The 15,677-nt window shown below is 40.9% G+C and overlaps 1 protein-coding gene across 1 annotated transcript in view; it reads right to left on the bottom strand.

Annotated features, from left to right (window-relative positions):
• Positions 1–14,349, bottom strand: part of Cmc1 (C-X9-C motif containing 1) — a 51,732-nt gene extending 37,383 nt beyond the window's left edge. The window contains exon 1 of the mRNA XM_028767426.1: positions 14,176–14,349. Coding sequence (XP_028623259.1) covers positions 14,176–14,194 — 19 coding nt within the window. The 5' untranslated portion in view covers positions 14,195–14,349. The remainder of the gene's footprint in view (positions 1–14,175) is intronic.
• Positions 14,350–15,677: the final 1,328 nt, after the last annotated feature.

Raw genomic sequence — 15,677 nt, 5'->3', positions numbered from 1 at the left:
CCCAGGAATTTTCTAAGAAGATTTGGAGTCTCCAAACTCTTTCTGGTACTATGCCAATAGCTGTTGGGTATGGGCAGCTATGAACAAATATATATTTATGAAACATACATACACACACACACACACACACACACACACCAGGCAGCTGTCAGAGAGGGAACGCATACAGCTGATCATACACTGATCATACAACTAAGCAGAGTTTTGTGGATTTACTCCAGAAAACTGCAAATTCATGTTCTTGTGAACACCTTGTGTATAAACCTCACTGCAGGTTTATTTATATTTATAATACATAATACGAAGCTCTTTCAACAGGTAAGCGGACATGCAACAGATCTTCAGATTACAGAATATTAGCAATAAAACAAAGTGGCCTCTGACATACAACAACTTGGATAGAGTCCAAGGGTATTGCACTGAATGAATAGAGACCTTAAAGGCTGCACGGGAGAAAGTTACACTGATAGAAAGCAAACCACTGAGAGCCAACACAGGAGTGCTCTCTGTAGTTAGCAGAGTGGCTCTGCTGCTGGCTGTGGGCATACTTACCCTAACCTTTACACATGAAAATATGCCATACAACTAACTATAGACAGGAAAAGAAGTAGAAATAGATGGTCTGACTAAGAGGCAACAGCTTGGTGCCAGTGCAAATCCCCAGGTTTTCCACAGTGGGTCACAGTAGCACGTTCCAACCTTTTCTGTTATGTTTTTCTCCTGAAAGGAGCTTTGTCTTTTACTGTGACCCTATGTGATACTGATTACACACAGACATTGAATATGTTTGTGTACATCATGTATGACAAGACTTTATATATGAAAGAATGAGATGCTGGTCTCCTCTCCAATATCAAGCTTGGTCCTTTGAGGAAATATCACCTGCTCAAACGCATGCATGATGATTACATAGCTACCATTAGGGAAAACTGGGTAAAAGGTACATGGAAATTGTACTAGTCTATGGTTTCTTATGAGTACTATTAAATTATCACAGAGTAAAGTTATGCTTTTAAAAGCTAATCATTTTCGAGGACAGACAACCTAGCACAACCAAGGAAATGCAAGAGACCATGAAAACAGCTCTCTCCCCATGCTCCTTCAGGAACCATGATGAAATTCACTAGGTCAGACAACAAAGACAATATAGAAGACAACCTGATTGGAAAAAAGAGTGGAGGGGAACACAAAAGTGTAACGAGGGGCGTGGCTGTGATGGGATCAAAATACATGTATACATGTGCATGGTCTAGGGTAAGCGCGGCTAATACACACTAACAAAACATTCAAAACGCAAAGCCAAATGCAGCCTATGAGAATCCACAATTACCAGAACGACTAACATTTCAACACTGACAACACTAAGTGATGGAGAAAATGTAAGAACCCTCGTGTGTGGCTGCTGGAGTAGGAAACGCTGGGAAGCCCATGCTGATTGATGTGTAACCACACACTCAACCGTGTTCCATTTCTACATACTCATTTTGTGAAGAAATGAAGCAACATGTTGAGAAAACAATGTATACATCATCATATTAACCAAAACTGACTTACCAATAGAAACTGATAATCTACCACTAACATTACCATGGATAACGCTGATAACACTCAACATGGATAAACACTCAAAAAAAAAAACAAACAACAACAAAACCTGGCTGAGCAAAAGACAGACACAAGAGTATGGGTTACTGACTCAAGAATAGACAAAATTAACCTACACTAGGAAAAAGTAGAGCCATGGTATCCATGGGGATTGAGAGAATCATTTCTGGTGGATAGGCTGGGATATATTTGTAAAATGCAAGATGCGGGCATATATTTTTCACACTCTACTTTAATAAGGGGTCAACCTCCCCTCTAGCCCACCACCCACAAGATGTAGTAGAAAAGAAGTTATTAGGATATGGGGAAGTGGGCCTGTTTAGAAACAGTTCTTTGGGGCAATTTCAGTCTTCACTATTCTCAGCCCAGTCCACTCGCAAACACCAAATACGAGCCAGCAGCAGCAGTCCAGTGTATCTGAGTCAGTAAGGACAGTTCAATCCCTAAGAAATCGTGAGGAGGCTCACCAATCGGCTAGAGTCTGCAAAGGCAGCAAGAGGCTGCAGGGATCTTACAAAGATGTTCTTTGGTAAATTTCTCTCCATGAAGTCTCCACAAAGGAAGCTCAGCAATGCAATGTAAGGCGAACCAATACATGTATCGCCAACATAGACCAGCAAGGTGGAGCAAAGCAGACCAATGCTCGAGCTCCCACTGTCTGTGGAATCATAATTCTTTCTAAACACCATGTTTCCTTTCACATGTTTGCTGTGGCAAAACATTTCACCTGTGTTGGTTTCAGCAAAACATTCTTTCACCTGTCTGCCCCAGCAAAACATCACTATAATCTGAGTCTCCAAAGAAATCAGAAATTTCTGCTTTAGCAGGACCTTTAAATTTCATTAGCATTAAAATAACATAGCTTAAAAAATAAAAATTTGCACCCAGTATAAATTCTAATATCTAACCTTTAGAAGTCAAACAGACAAAATTTTATGATATTCTGCTGAAAGATACTGTTCATCTTTTATTAAATTTCTAAGGGTAAAAGTGTCTTTTAATAAATAATATGCTACAGTTATGTAAACTCAGCACAGCCTCCCTTGACTTCCTCATTACCTCAGAAATGTGGTGACAGGTTGTTTGCCCAGCTTCTGCCGAGCAGATCGTAGAGTCAGTTTATAACCCCCAGACTCCTTAGGAAAAGAAGTGATCATGATTACAACCCCCCTCCTGATGCTCAGCCTCTGATTACAGATTTTTTATTTTTCAGTAATCTCGATGTCAAGATTTCCTATGACTTTCTTATCTTAAATCAAGGCTAAGTATCAGAGTTGTATTTCCTACATCATAATCTCCAGAAAAACTCTGACCAGACCAAGCATTTATCAGGAATATCTGCGACTACTGTTTCTGATCTGGTATTTTTCACTTTATAAATATCTATAAAGACATCACTGGTTGAGCACTCATAAATTCTATGTCTCATATCTTGGAAAACTTCAGATTTCATATTTCTAGGTTAGGGGTGCCCAATATGTATAAAAATTATTGCTAGTTTCAGTCAAGTTTGCTAGAAAGTACTTGTGACAGTGTTTCATGGATCACCTTGTACAGGGCTGTTATTCAAGGGAACCGGCTGTAGCTGTGAACACATTTTGCAGACTTCTGTGAAGACTGAGCTGGTTTATTCAGTCCAGTGGTCTGAAGAGCAAATAGGAGGTTGTCTTCAGCAACTGTATTGACTGTAGGCTCAACACTTGACAAACTGCAATAAGCCTGCCCTTCCTGACAGCCTGCCCAGCCCCACATCCCAGACTCATCAGCTGCCTACACCAATTCCTTGCACTAAAAGACTTCATATATAAATACGTGTAGATATATAAATATATACCTCCTACCTAGGGTTTCTCTGATAAAGCCCGCATACACTGCTTAGCAAGGCTTTGATGTGAGTTGTGTGTGTGTGTGTGTTACACAAATACAAAGAATTTTAAGTATAGATTTATTTCCTAAGGTCTTCTTAATTACTGTGGTCAGAGGAAGTTTAAGATTTAATTCTCAAGGACACCATCCATCTCAATCAAGATTTCACAATAAATATGCAAAGCATTTCTCCTGAGTCCTTTTCTCTTGCCCACACCTACAACTGCATCCAAATTTCCACTGCCTTTGTCAACGAAGACAAACATGTTTTATGTATCAGAGTGTGAACAGCTTTTACCTTTGTAGGCTACCTACTATCTCTGCTCTGTTTGTGTGCTTGTATTTTTTTAACAGCATTTTAAAATGTCACTAACCATTCCTGCCTTTCAGCACTTACTAGGTAAGGTTCACGGGCCAGTTTCTTAAACTCTATATACTATTCATTTAGGTCTATCTTGTTTTCCTTTCAATTTTGCTATGAACTGTCATAAGATTGGGGTAAAAGCAAACAGTGATCTTCAAGAACGTAACAGAAACGCAGACGGACATCAAAGCACAGATTTGAAGGACCCTATCACAGCAGTGGAACCTGAAGGGACTAAAGAAAAATGACGATTCAAAGATGTTCCGTCTTCTCTAATTCCAAGCGAAACAAAGTGACCACACATGGAGACAAAATTAAAAAAAAAAAAAAAAACCAGAAAGGCGAACTCTGTTGTTGGACACGCTGGATGTGAAGTGTTTGTAACACGCTTTGTCAGTATCAATGTATACTTGAAACTAGGATTTTTCTCTGCACACCCCTTGTCTCTGTATGTATAGTGTAAATCATAATTAAGTATCAATAATTAACACTGTAACTGTTGAACAGAGTCGAATAACTATGGAATATCAATCTACTTTATGAAATCTATTTTAAAGTTTCACCTTTAAAATTTCTTTCAACTACATAGTCTTACTGAATACCTTATTTACTTCATACCCTGGGGAATCTATTCTTTCCTTTCTAAATCCTGGAATGGTTTTATGCAACAAATGAACTATTTTTTCTGGATCAGTTCTTTGACAAGAGACATAACTGTATATACTGAACCATTTTTCAATGAATAAACTGTAGCAGAAGTCCATCTTTATTACGGATCCTGGTTCTCATATTCCTATCAAACACACTGATTTTATCTGGATCACAAAAATTCCTTCTCATCATTCTTCTAAAAACTGCCAGGACAAAGAAACAACTCTAGAACTGCATGGATATCATTTCAAGTCTTCAAACTCTGACTGCTCAATCAGAAAATAATGCTGTCACCCACACTTACTCTCTGCAGAGTGCAGCTCTCACCCTCATCAAGAAGCTGCTTTTTTACAGCAGATAGAGACCACTGCAGAGATACAGGAAAGATGACGAGAACACACGACCATGGGCTGTACAATCCCAGTGGATATATCTAAATCAAATCCCCTACACAGAAGCCTCAGGGAGCATGGAGGAAAAGACGGGAGAAGGATTGTAAGAGCCAGAGGACCAGGACACCTGCTACAAACACTTTCTTCAGGACAGAACAGGAATGTTGCTACCGTAAACTCTCAACAATATGGCTGACTGCACAGGACCTGTGATGACCACACAGGCTGACATATAAACACAGATGGAGGGAAATTTCACAAAGCCCTACTCCTAGATAAAGTAATTGGCTGCTGAAAGGGAGAGTCCACTTTTTCCAAGGATGAGTCCCCTGATTACACAATTGTCAGTGGTGAACCCTAAACACATCCATATAGGCAGCACGAACTGGATTCAGTAGGGTTTTTATAGGTTATAGCGTGTATGTGTGTGTGTGTGTATGAAACAGTAATTATTATAAAAGAGGTTGTAATTCTAGAGTGATGTGGGGGCACTAGAGTTGGAGAAAGGAAACAAAGGGTGTAGCAATGATGTAAATACAGTATACTCATGAATGAAATTCTCAAAAAACTAATTTTAAGCTAAAAAATTTAAGATAGTTTTAAATGTATAAATTCTAAGATTTTTCTCATTTGATAGTATATAAAGCATCACACCGATTATTATAATTTTATATATAGTACAAAACTACCTTCAATACTACAAATACTATAAAAAATTAGAAACTTATCTCATAGTGTTAGCATATTGGATATGCCTATGTTATGCATTTGTATAAGAGCCTGAAAAAGCTATCAAATGTATAGTGTGCTACAATATAGCCACATAAATTTATAGTAAGACAAGAATCAGGGTAATAGCACTGGGGGAAATTTCCAAAGCTCCAACTTCTCAGCGTTCTATCTTCACCTGAAAGTCAATTTTCACCTTTTCTACTGGCTGCATTTGTTAGCTCAGGTTTTGTTTGGGGGCTCATGTGTTCCTGCAATATGGCAGTACTAGATTATAAGGCTACTGATAGCAGCACTTGCTATGAATCCACAAGATAGCAGTGAAATAAATCTTAATGCTGCAGGATCTTTCCTAGGAAGGAATACGGCACGTAAAGGGCCAGGTCTGCCTTTTCAGTAATGAATATATCCTGATTTAACCAATTTAGCTTTTTAGAAGACTTTATTTACTTTTATTTCATGTGTTTGAGTGTTTTGTCTATATGTGTGTGTGTACACATGTGCAGGCACACACGTGTGTACACAGCATGTATGGCTGATATGCACAAAGGCCGGAAGAGGGCATTAGATTCCCTAAAACTACAGTTATCAAAAGACAACTGTGAACCAGTACATGAGTGGTGGAAACTGAACCGGGGTCTTCTGCAAGAGGTGCAAGTGCTCCTAACTGCTAAGCCTCCTTCCAGCCTCCCAACTTAGTTAGCTTCTGAACCTTTAAAAATTAGTATTAATAAAGAAACGTCATAAGGTACTCTTATTTGCATCTGGAAACATTTTCATGCCACTGTTTATTAAAGGAAAATGAGAAAAGTGCCTGCAATAGTCTGCTGAGTGATGGTTTGTTTGTTTGTTTTGATTTAGTTTTGGGTTTTGGTTTTCTCTGTGTATCCCTGGCAGTCCTGGAATTCCTTCCTAGACCAGGCTACCAGGTTGGCCTTGAACTCAGAGATCAGCCTGCCTTTGAGTTATAGATTAAAGGCAAATGCCAGCACCACCCAGCTCTGCTGAGTGTTTAGTGGGACAACACTTTCTATCGTTGGTTCCCTCAGGTACTACCTTCTAAGGAACTCAAAGACAAGGCCCCAGCAGGTGGGCTCAATACCGAAGAGCACAGCTCTCAAGTAGAACCTCCTCAACAAGTGCAGACCAGTCCCCTCAGCCCATAAAAACCTGGATGCTCACAATCTTGCCAGGCTGCTCAAAGTACATTCTCATGCTAAAAACAAAATAAAAAAAAAATTTTTTTTTTAAAGTGCTTAGTGAGAAAAGGTTGAGAAAAGGCTTAGACTGGAAGACCTAGACAGCAAACAGCAGTGGTCCTTACACCTTCTTTCCAAGGCAGACTTGAGCTGACAGCGCAAAGGGAGCTTGGCTGGAGAGAATTTTCTCCTCAGTGAAACTCTTGCTTGCCCTGAGCTGCACAGTCTTGTGGGGCGGGAATCTTCATAGCAGCCCTCTCTGTATGTTATTCCATTTTGCAGATGGCCAAGTGCAGGCTGGTATGGGTGAAACCCGCGAAGTGGTAATATCAAGATCACGTGATCCAGTCCCCAATCTTCCATGAGAGCATCGCACACAGGGAGCAGGGGCCTACTTAAAGGATCTGACAAGAGAGGTTATGTAAGTGTCCACAGTAACAGAGAAGCCTGGAAACAACCTAGAGACAACAAGGTTTCACAAGTGTCTTGGGAGCAGGCAAAATTGAAAACACCAAAGTTCTAGGTTTGCTTTTTCTTTTCATATTTCTTTTATCAGAAAGTCAAATAGAATTCTGATTCCTACAGAAGAGCATTTTTTAAAGTAAAAAAAAAAAAAAAAGCAAGAGAAGCAAATTGTCAATTAGAGGAAATAGCAAACATGCAAAGAGAGAAAACATTAAAAATTAGGTTAGCAAAAAATTAGTTTAATGCACAAGAGCTTCTAGAAAATCCACAGATTACATCAGTGTGGTAGCTGTGTTTGTTTGTGCTTAGCTTTTGGGTGGTATCTCCCACAATAGCACACTCTAGCCTACTGTCTTTGCAGGCTTCCTTACTGCAGCCCACCACCTCACTCACAGAAGTGTGCCAGTTCCCAGGAGCACCTACTTCTCAGTCCTCAGGTTCTGCAGACTGGCAGGTGTAAAGCTTTCATTTTCCAGCATTACTTCAACAAAGATAAGGCTACAGAGGACACACAGCTCGGCAGGATGCTGCCTTATTTACATGAGACCTGATTTAGACATAACAGGCAGACTCAGGCAACAATGCAATCCTCACAAAACTGTGAATCCTTAAAGGAATTCACAAGCTTCATTTACAGCAACAAAACCGTAAGACTACCCTTTGTGCCAAGTATAATTTCCCATTGGTTTCCAGTAAAAAGGACATCAAGCCATAGGGAACTCAAGTAAAGGCTTGACAAAGAAACAAAAATTTGCCTGTGACCTGTTTAAGAATATTCTGCCCAAATGACTTGCTTTTCCTCACAAATACATCTGGGAAACATTGCCCCAGTCTCCACTGTTTCTTATCTATCTACATGGCCAATTCCAGGTACCTCTTAGGCCAATGTTACGCAAGAGTTTTTTATTACAATCCTGAAATATATTACAAAATATAGTGTATTTATATAAATACCCCTACATATCTGAACATTACTATCCTACTTAAGATTCCTGATAGTTTCAGATAAATCAGTTTTAGGATGGAGCTGGTATGTCTCCCATAGCAGAAAATGTTAGTGCATTTGCCCCTACAACCTTCCCAGAGCCGTCCATGAGCAGGAAACTCTCTAAGGTCTCCTTGCTGCTGCCTTCCTTCCAACTCCTGTGGTCACAAGCAACTGAAAAATGATTCCTAAGTCCAGCTCCCCTGCCCTCCACACCAGGACAAACTATCCATTTTGAGTGCACAGGAAATATCAGACTGAGGCTAACCTTCCCAGAAACCACGTTCTTCCACTTCCTCCATCCCTTCCCTGTTTCTCTTATACTTCCCTTTCTAAGAGAACCACATCAATAAAGCTATAAAGAGAACCTCTTACAAGCATCACCTGTCAATAAAAAAGCTTATGGCCAATGAGATGAGGCAGAGAATAGGAGGTGGGACATCCAGAGGGATAGAAAGAGAATTCTGGGAAATAGTCAGAAATTCAAGAGATTCGCCCCAAAACACTGAGGAGATGGACGAAAGAAGACAAAGAAAGAAAACCAGCCATGTAGCTGAACTCAGGTTAGAATAAAGGGGATAATTGAGTTATGAACTAGTCAGAGAACAAGCCGAAGCTTATGGCCTGAGCATTTATCTATAAAAAATTACTCTCAGAGTTGTTATTTCTGGGAATTTAATGGTTGGGAGGAAAAGCAAAGAGTTACATAAAGCACTGCACGAAAACACCCAAGTGGAACCTATACCTTGTGATCTTCCTTTCTATTATCCCTAAATTAAAAAAGAAAAATAGGGCTGCTCAAAGAAATAACAAGTTCTATGAGTCAGTATAAGATAAACTTTAGGTATCTTGTGTGAAGAAAATAAAAAAAAAAAAGTTCAAAAAACAGGATCATATCACAAGGATACAGAAGCTGGTGTAAAAAGACTTGCAATAGTCAAGTTTGAACACAAACACAATTCCATATACAGATAAGCTGTAAACCACTGAAAATGAGCCCTGGGAGTCCTTACCAGTATCATCCTAATACATTCCTAAATAAATGCATAGGAGACCAAGGGCTATCTCTTACAAAATGTCAACGCTCACCTAGTCAGTGTAGATGAGACGCTGACAGCAGACGACCATTTTATGACCATCATGGGAAATGATGGATAATGTAAGAACCAACTGATGCTAAATCAAGGGGTTTTTAAGGAGCTGACATTTACACAGTGTAGTGATCTACCTACAGAGTATGTATTAACTGCAAGAGGGAGAAAAACAGCCAAGAAAGGGAAAGCTTATGGTAGGTAACCAAAATTACTACCACCATGAAAGACAATCACGCCATGTGACTCCAGATATGATACCTAAGAAAGATACATCACTTAAACCATATTAGCTAAGTATGGATAAATCTAATCAAAACTTAGAAAGGCAGAAAACAAGTGAAATTCTAATTGTTATCTCATAACTAAAACCTTGCAGTCCTCCTTCTCTCGGGATAGAATTCAAAGTTCTTGAGGGTTTATGGACACTTCCGTATTTACCGTATTCACAAGGGAAGCCCTCAACTGGCATGGCTCGGCTTCTACCGTAAGTCTTCTTTCCGTGCATTCTGTTTATTCCAACATCTGTAAAGTTTTCAAAGCAACCCATTCGAACACCATCACGCTAATCCACTGGGACCAAAGCGATGCATTTTCTAAGGCAAATATACTTCAAGACTGAATATATAGACATGCACAAGCTAACTAGTTACTTTTTTCACTCTGGGACACCATGGTCATTCATATCTAAAGAGACGCTGTGAAATAATGATGCACACCTGTAATCCAACATCTTAGAGGTTGAGGAAGGAGAATCACACAAATCTGAAACCAGTGTGGGTTACATAGTAAGTTCAAGGCTAGCCTGGGCACAAAAAAAAAAAAAGAAAGAAAGAAAGAAAAAAAAGCAAAGCCAGGATGAGTTTGGGAATATAGCACAAAGAATTGGGGTCTGTAATCCCAGTTCCACATACGCATGTGTGTTGGTACATGTGACCAGTCCCAGCCTGGAGAGGTGCAAGCATCAGGAGGAGCACATATGTAAGCTACATAGTTAACTTAAGTCTAAACTAAACTGCGTAAGACCTTGTCTCAAAAAAAAAAAAAAAAAAAAGAGCAATGATAAATGTTAAATCTCCAGTCACTGCATATCACCTCACATAAGCACATAATGCTCGAGGGGGAGAAAAAGTCTTCAAAGATGTTTAGACATCTAACTTCCCAGAAACTAAGTTTCCAGTAAATTTAAGTGCTAGTTCTAAGTACATACTCTACGAGGTAGCCCTTAATGTAGAAAAAGATCCAGAGTAAACCTGACCCTCCAGGGCCCGTCACTGCAGCCTTCTCTCACCATACACCTCAATGCCACCCACGGGATGTCATCAGCTTCCTCATCTCACTTTCCGAAGCCAGCCTTAGCAAGGCCCAGCTTTCTCCACTTAGCAGATTCCTGGAAGAGAACAGCAATGGAACGACAGCCCCAGAAGGACACAGACAGACAGACAGACAGACAGGCACAGATATCTTGCAAAAGTAAAGGGAAAGGAGGAATCTGCACTAACTGACAAGGAAAGGGAAGCCTTGGCCATCCTAAAAAGGAAGTAAGAGGAGGAAGAGGCGGGCAGGAACGCTCCTAGGTACTACACCAAAAGCATGACCCCCTGAGGCTGTCATCTGGAAATATAATACATTCAGAAATGTTTCATGAAATACCAGAATAGGCAAAGGTATAAGTAGGAGGTTTCGTGATACTTTCAGTTATTGGATATTTTATACTTTGTTAGGGGAGGAGCTAACTTCTAAGACTGTTATCAAATAGAAATCAAGATAAATTTTTAAATCGATAGCACCAAAGAGGACCTGATGTAAATTAAAAGTTCTTATCTATGACTGTAACCTATAAAACTGTCTATGTACCTTGCTTCTCAAGTATTTTTTGGACTAATATTTATATCTTACTGGTTCCCTCACTAATTAATGAGTTGAAGAAAATCTTTAACACATATCCATTTTTTGCATGAGTCATAATTTTATGTTTTTTGAAAATTAATTATATTTAACAAGCATGAATTTTAACATTTTTATAGGTGACAGTGGGTTTATGTTTTAAAAAAATCTTTGAAAGTTTTAGTCACTAAATTTGACTAGATTTTTCTAAAATATAGAATGTTTATAAAAAGTATTATGAGTTTGCAAAGAACCATAACTTGAAATAAGATACACTTAAGTCCTAGTAAAGGAGAATGAGCTATACTTCAAACTCTCACAATATTATTGAGATCAAAGGTCCCAGTTATGACTGAAGGTTGTAAGAATCTCTTATCAGAACAGGCACTAGACTAAAATACACACACAGACACACAGACACACAGACACACAGACATACACGGTTAGTGATGGATGAGTCAGCAGAACCAGGATCATACAGAGCAACATGTCCAAACCGCCTAGCAAGGACTTCAGTGTCAGAGGATCTCAGTTCAGGCAGGTAACAGCATGAATTCAACCCCTCGCACTACCGCTTTACGTGGTATCTTGTCTTTTCTCTGGTCTCTTCCACTAATTACAGTAGAAAATAATAAGCATAATTGTGACTGCTAAATCTTCAAGAAGTGTGTTACCAACTCTCTAAATGGGAAAGTTTAAACGAAAAGACACAAAAGAATTCTGATGCAGCCTACATCTCACTATTAGGTCCAGGCTTTGAGAAAAAAACAAAAGAAAAAAATTAAAATGATTTATCATAGAATCCAAGGCCCTAGACCAGCTAGGTGTTCACCTCAAGCCCACTTTCCCAACCTTTCTCCTGTGGCTCTCCTGTGTACTCTGCCCCTCAAGCATTTGCCACTCTGAATACCCACCATGCTCCCAGCCCCCCAGCTCTTTTCATGGTAGCTTCTTCTCATCCTTGACATTTTAAAGCAAATGGCACTCCTCCGTAAAAGCTCTTAACTTAGCAAAAGTATCTCTCTCCTTACAGTCTTTCTTCATACTGAATCTGTGAACAAACAGGGAGAGGCTATTTTGAATGGGGTCCTTGTCTGTCCTATACGTTGCTGTTTCCTAGGTTACAGAACAATATACTATGAATACTGGGTCCCCAACAAGTTTATTTTACCAAAAAGCACTAAAATAAAGGCATGGTTGACAGCCTAGGTTGAGAAGGAAACCATGTGGTTTCTAACAAAACTTGGTCCTATGAGACAATAGCTATGTAGCCTTGAGCACGCTACATTCCCAGGGGGTTAAGAGTAACTAGAAACCAGTAAGAGCAAGTATGAAGCGTCTGTTTCTTACATTTTCTCATCTGTCTAAATAAAGATCCACGCAGGCCTTTAACCCAGTGGTTCCCAACCTGTGGGTCACCATCCTCTTGGCAAACTTCTATCTCCAAAAAATGTATACTATGATTCCTAACAGTAGCAAAATTACAGTTATGAAGTAGCAATGGAAATAATTCTATGGTTGGGGGTCACCACAACATGAGGAACTGTTGAAGGGTCTCAGCATTAGGAAAGTTGAGAATCACTGCTTTAACCTGAGCGTCACTATCCCTATCTATAGGAGATTATTTTCAAGGTCATGAAATACCAAAATTATACGCACTTTACCTGAACTTCCCTTACCCATTCCTCATTACTGCCTCCCACCTTCCCATCAAAGTAGTCACCCTCAAACCAAATAGGACTCAGTATGTTTTACCACATAATCATTGTTCAACGTTGCTGCTTCAAAGCCTGGGTCTACTGCTGCTTCAGAGTTCAGTCCAGATATTTTGCCTCAAACTGGTAGGATCGAGCAGCGTTCCACAACTGCTTTATGCTTCCAATGATAGAAGTCCCTGAAGTCTACCACTCTCTGCAGTCAGACTGTATACAGATACACTTATAGACTCGGGTCTATTACGTTAAATGAAAAGCAGGCAAGGTGCTGCAGTAGATGAAGAGGTTTGCTTTAGACGGTGCCAAGTTCTATGATGACTGACATTTGAATTCAAATCTGACGGACATGGAGGACCCAGCTAGTAAAGTACTAAGGAGTGACCGTAAACAGTGGCTTAACCTTTCTAAGCCTGCTTCCCACTCTGTAAATATGGAGATAAAAGAACCAACCATGCAAATACTATTCTGGGACCACTGAATACACTTAGCTTCATAATATAGTCACAAGTTATTTGAATGCTACACCTAGTTTCCATCCTATTTGAGGGCCACATGTGACCTTTCGCTTCAGAACCTTCAAAGGTTTGAAAGTCTCTAACCCGCCAACACCTTGAGTTTTTCTATCCATAAAGACTCATTACCTTTCCATCTCTGCCTCTTCGCCACTACTTAACTGAAGTACTGTGTGTCCGTTTCTGTAAAACTTCCTGAGGAACTGAACTTGACTGCAAACCTAAGTGGAACCATGCAAGTTAAAACAACACGGAAGATGTTTTGAAGAGCTTTTCCAAGAAAATACCTCTAGCCTTTGTTACACTAGGCTACAAGGATGAACTTGGGAGTCGAAGGCATAAAATGACCGGAAACAAAAGTCAAACTGTGCACCAGTATGAAACTTTACAGTTGTCTGGGACAACTGTGTCTACACCCAATACTTTTTAAAAGGAGCCTGTGCCCCAACAGAGGAAAGAAAAACAAAACAAAATAAAAAACTAGCCAGTGAAGAGACTGAAGAGATAATGGAAATTGACATAAGGAACCCAACGCCCCTCACTGAGCAACTAGAGCCCCAGCAAGCAGCAGAGGGATGGCCAAGTCGCGGAGAGTGGAAACCCAGCCCCCAGGCTGAGTGAGGGGCTAGCCCAGGAAGACGCGCATTCTCGGGGCACATGACCCCTGGCGCCCGGCGGAGACCCAGACCCTAACAACCACGCCGACCCCAGTACCTGCGGGGTCCAGCGCCATCTCTGAGGGCGGAGACGCTGCAAACCACTTTTGGGCTCTGGGACCGGGAGGGGAGGAGCCTGAGCTGGGCTGCGCGCGCAGCCACCCGCCCGCCCGCAGCTTCCCGCAGAAGGGGAGAGGGAGAGCGACCTTTGGAGTGAGAACAGGCCACGCCCCTTCCCCTGTTCCTACTTCCTGTCTGTTCTACGCCTGCGCCTGACTACCCTCTCCGGGAATCCTGCTATAGAGTGGGCGGGTTTCTCAGGGAAGGGCCCCGGAGGGGGCGTGGCCACGCATGCGCCCCCAAGAGGCCGCCTCATGTGTACACTGTCTGGTTTTTCGAAGTTAACTCGTGGGATTTGAGATTTGGGCCTCTTATCTCAATGGTACTGAATGTCTCGGTCATTCAGTCGTCAGTCCCTCTGTCCCTGTCGGGTTTTAGCCTCAGTCTTGAGTGCCAGAGGAAAAGTAATGAAAATAAAGCCCTTATTCTCAGCGGGCTGTTAGAGAAAAGCCACCTGCAGGAGTCCTGCACAGGAGACTTCTGTTTTGTGAACATCCTCTGGGCGGACAGTCCAGTCTAGGTGATGTTACAGATCTTGACTCTCTATAAAAGCTGTAATTTGTTGCTGAAATAAGGGAAAGGAAGAGTTGCCCGAAGATAACTTTCTGGATGACACTTTAGGCCTGTTTCTGCTCACTGACCAACTTGAAATTCTGAGCCTTTATCAGATCTCCATTTAATGAGCTCGATCCTCCAAAGGGTGAGTAGGCCGGGGACAGATGTTTGGAAAAACATGGAGCAGCTGCCTCTTCCCTGCGAGGGATTTAAGGCTTTCAAAATGATCCCCTCCCCACCTACCTGCGTCCCTCCTTCCCTGCTGTTGAGTCCGCCTGGTCAGTTGGCAGAAAAGATACCGCAGTTGAACAGGCCTGGGAAAGTGTGTTTCTGCTCAGCAGGGCTTCCATTTAAGGGCCTGTTTGGACATAACGCTCTCATTACAGCTGTACGCTGAGGTGCCAAGGTGAAGAATTAAACCTTCACTCAGCCGGGCAGGAAGTCGGTTCATTTACTTGTATGTTTTATAAATGTGCTGAGAAACACACACGGAAACTGCTATGAGTGCCCTTTTTATTTCACTGGAGGTAAAGGATTTAGAAAGACCGAAACAATGTTTTGTTGTCGCTGCTCTTGTTGGATTGGGCAGATGCTCATGGGTGTGAAGCTAACCACTGGATGTGTAACAGAGGCGCCTGAAGATTTTAGAGACGGTGAGATGAGTTACAAAAACAGAAGTCAAGCATCCAGCATTTAAATAAGCAAACCAAATATGCAAAACGTATCTTGATAAAGGGAGTAAGTTTGTTCTGCTTCAGTTAGAACTGTGTATGCTCTCTTTAAGTCTGTAGCCACACCTAGTAGCTTGTGACCTGAAAATATTCCAGTGGTTTTTCTGGACTTCAATTTCCAAGATTATTCTTAGGAACACACTCAAAACAGAAC

Source organism: Grammomys surdaster, unplaced genomic scaffold (assembly GCF_004785775.1).
Source record: "Grammomys surdaster isolate TR1022 unplaced genomic scaffold, NIH_TR_1.0 172, whole genome shotgun sequence".
Lineage (NCBI taxonomy): Eukaryota > Metazoa > Chordata > Mammalia > Rodentia > Muridae > Grammomys > Grammomys surdaster.
The sequence above is the reverse complement of the archived record's forward strand: the minus strand, read 5'-3'. Positions and strand labels throughout refer to the sequence as shown.